At 42.5% G+C, this 1,838-nt stretch overlaps 1 protein-coding gene across 1 annotated transcript in view; it reads left to right on the top strand.

Moving 5' to 3' along the window:
- LOC119586395 overlaps window positions 1–1,834 on the top strand; it is a gene marked incomplete at both ends in the record, with an annotated part of 2,158 nt that extends 324 nt beyond the window's left edge. The window contains 4 exon segments of the mRNA XM_037935116.1: window positions 1–197; window positions 328–528; window positions 992–1,241; window positions 1,611–1,834. Coding sequence (XP_037791044.1) covers window positions 328–528; window positions 992–1,241; window positions 1,611–1,834 — 675 coding nt within the window.
- Window positions 1,835–1,838: the final 4 nt, after the last annotated feature.

Below are 1,838 nucleotides of genomic sequence, written 5' to 3' on the forward strand. Positions count from 1 at the left end.
GGGTGGGAAGCATATAAACAAATTTAGTAAGTTCGTTTATAACCGCGTTTGATTTATTCACCGTTAACTAATATTTTGTGTTTCTTTGAATTTTATTACTTACAGAAGAAAAAAATCAATGGCTTCTTCCAGGCATTTTCCATGTTTTCAACGTTATAAGCGTGTTCATTCTAACATGTCTTTACATCCTCAAAGAGGTAATCCCATGCATGCATTTTTAAACATAGCATATAAAATATTCGGAAACTGAAATAGGAAAAGGCATACATGCCATAATTATATTTAGTCGACTTTTAAAAGACTTCTAAAGTAGTAATTACATTGCAGATGGAATCGCCTTTTTGGGAAATCGTCTTCACCAATGACTTGAACCGCATCAAGAACTTCTTAAGATCCAAAATAAAGTCTATATATGAAGAAATACGTCGACCAGCAAAATCGTTTTATGTAAAGGAACCACCTCGGCTAAGGATCCCCGAGCCCCTCTTCCGAGCAGCAGTTACCTTTTCGGCCAGAAAGATGATGACGGTAAGACTGAGTTCCAGGAGAATGCAAGTCATGACATCAAGTTCACTTTATCTTTCCCACATTTTTTTACACAGTGATACAACGTTACTAACTGATGGGATTTAACAGCACCTTAAACTAAATATGTATTATAAGTTTGCCAAAGAGCTTAGTAAGTTGTTGAGTCTTGTGTTTATAATGTATACATATTGTGTAAGCTCGATACACACCATGGGTATTTTTTTTAGCTACTGCATGTCATAATGATATTTATAATATATTAATGTCAATCACTGTCTGTAAATTATAGGATATGTCCCTATGTGTTTGCGAATCCCATGGCGTGATTTATGCGCAAGCCTATTAAAGACAAAGGAAACAAGAACAATTTCAGGCGAATTTCTACTAAGCTCGAAACATCTAAACTATAAATAACCACTGTGTAACTTATATGTTGCATACGAGATGACTAATTCACTCGCAGACCTGGACGAAAAGAACCGAAGCTTTGTTCGAAGCAGCGGAATGGGGCATGTACACTGACGAAGGCGGAGTCCACGAGGCCATGGCCACCTTCGGCCTCCCAGCCACCGTGAAGGACTGCCACGGCTGGTCCGTCCTGCATTACGCCGCCAGCATGAGGTTCGCTGACGACAGTCCCGTGTGGGAGCTGAGAGACATAAAGAAATACGTGGAGCAGCACAGGCCATTCCCGAACGCAGTCGATCACTTGGGTGCGTTTCCGGCCTGCGGCGCGAAGGCTCTTGAAACACAGACACTGATTAGGAACAAAGACACGGATATTGAAGTATTTAGATATTTGATTTTCGAGTTATTCAGGCATTTAATTGATCTCTAATGAATATTTTGAAACTCCACATGTTACAATTAGTAGTACTAGATCCCCGTCAAATAATTGTTTTCTCAGTTTTCATAAAAGCAGTAACACATATTTAGTGTTTTTCATGAACAGTTACTATCAATATTCCAAAGTGATAACGCCCATTGGGGATTTTGTCGGACTCCCTGAAGAGGAGCTCCCACGCCCCTCCGCCAGGTGAAGCAGGAGCGCCCTTCAGTCCCTGGCTCCTTCTCCCCCGCAGGCCAAACCGCTCTTCACGTTCTCGCCCAACATCCTCGAGGGAGTTTAGAGGCATTTCTGGGCAGAAAGAGACGAATGCACAACGTTGCAGGGGCATGGGTAGCCATCGCCTGCCTCCTGATCAAGTACGGGTGTGATCCAAGCATTCGGGACAAGCGAGGGAGGCGAGCTGAAGACAGAGCGCGGGAATACAACAACGTAGAGCTTGCACAGTTGCTGGAACAGGTGC

This window comes from Penaeus monodon, chromosome 21, assembly GCF_015228065.2.
Source record: "Penaeus monodon isolate SGIC_2016 chromosome 21, NSTDA_Pmon_1, whole genome shotgun sequence".
In the NCBI taxonomy this organism is placed as follows: Eukaryota; Metazoa; Arthropoda; class Malacostraca; order Decapoda; family Penaeidae; genus Penaeus; species Penaeus monodon.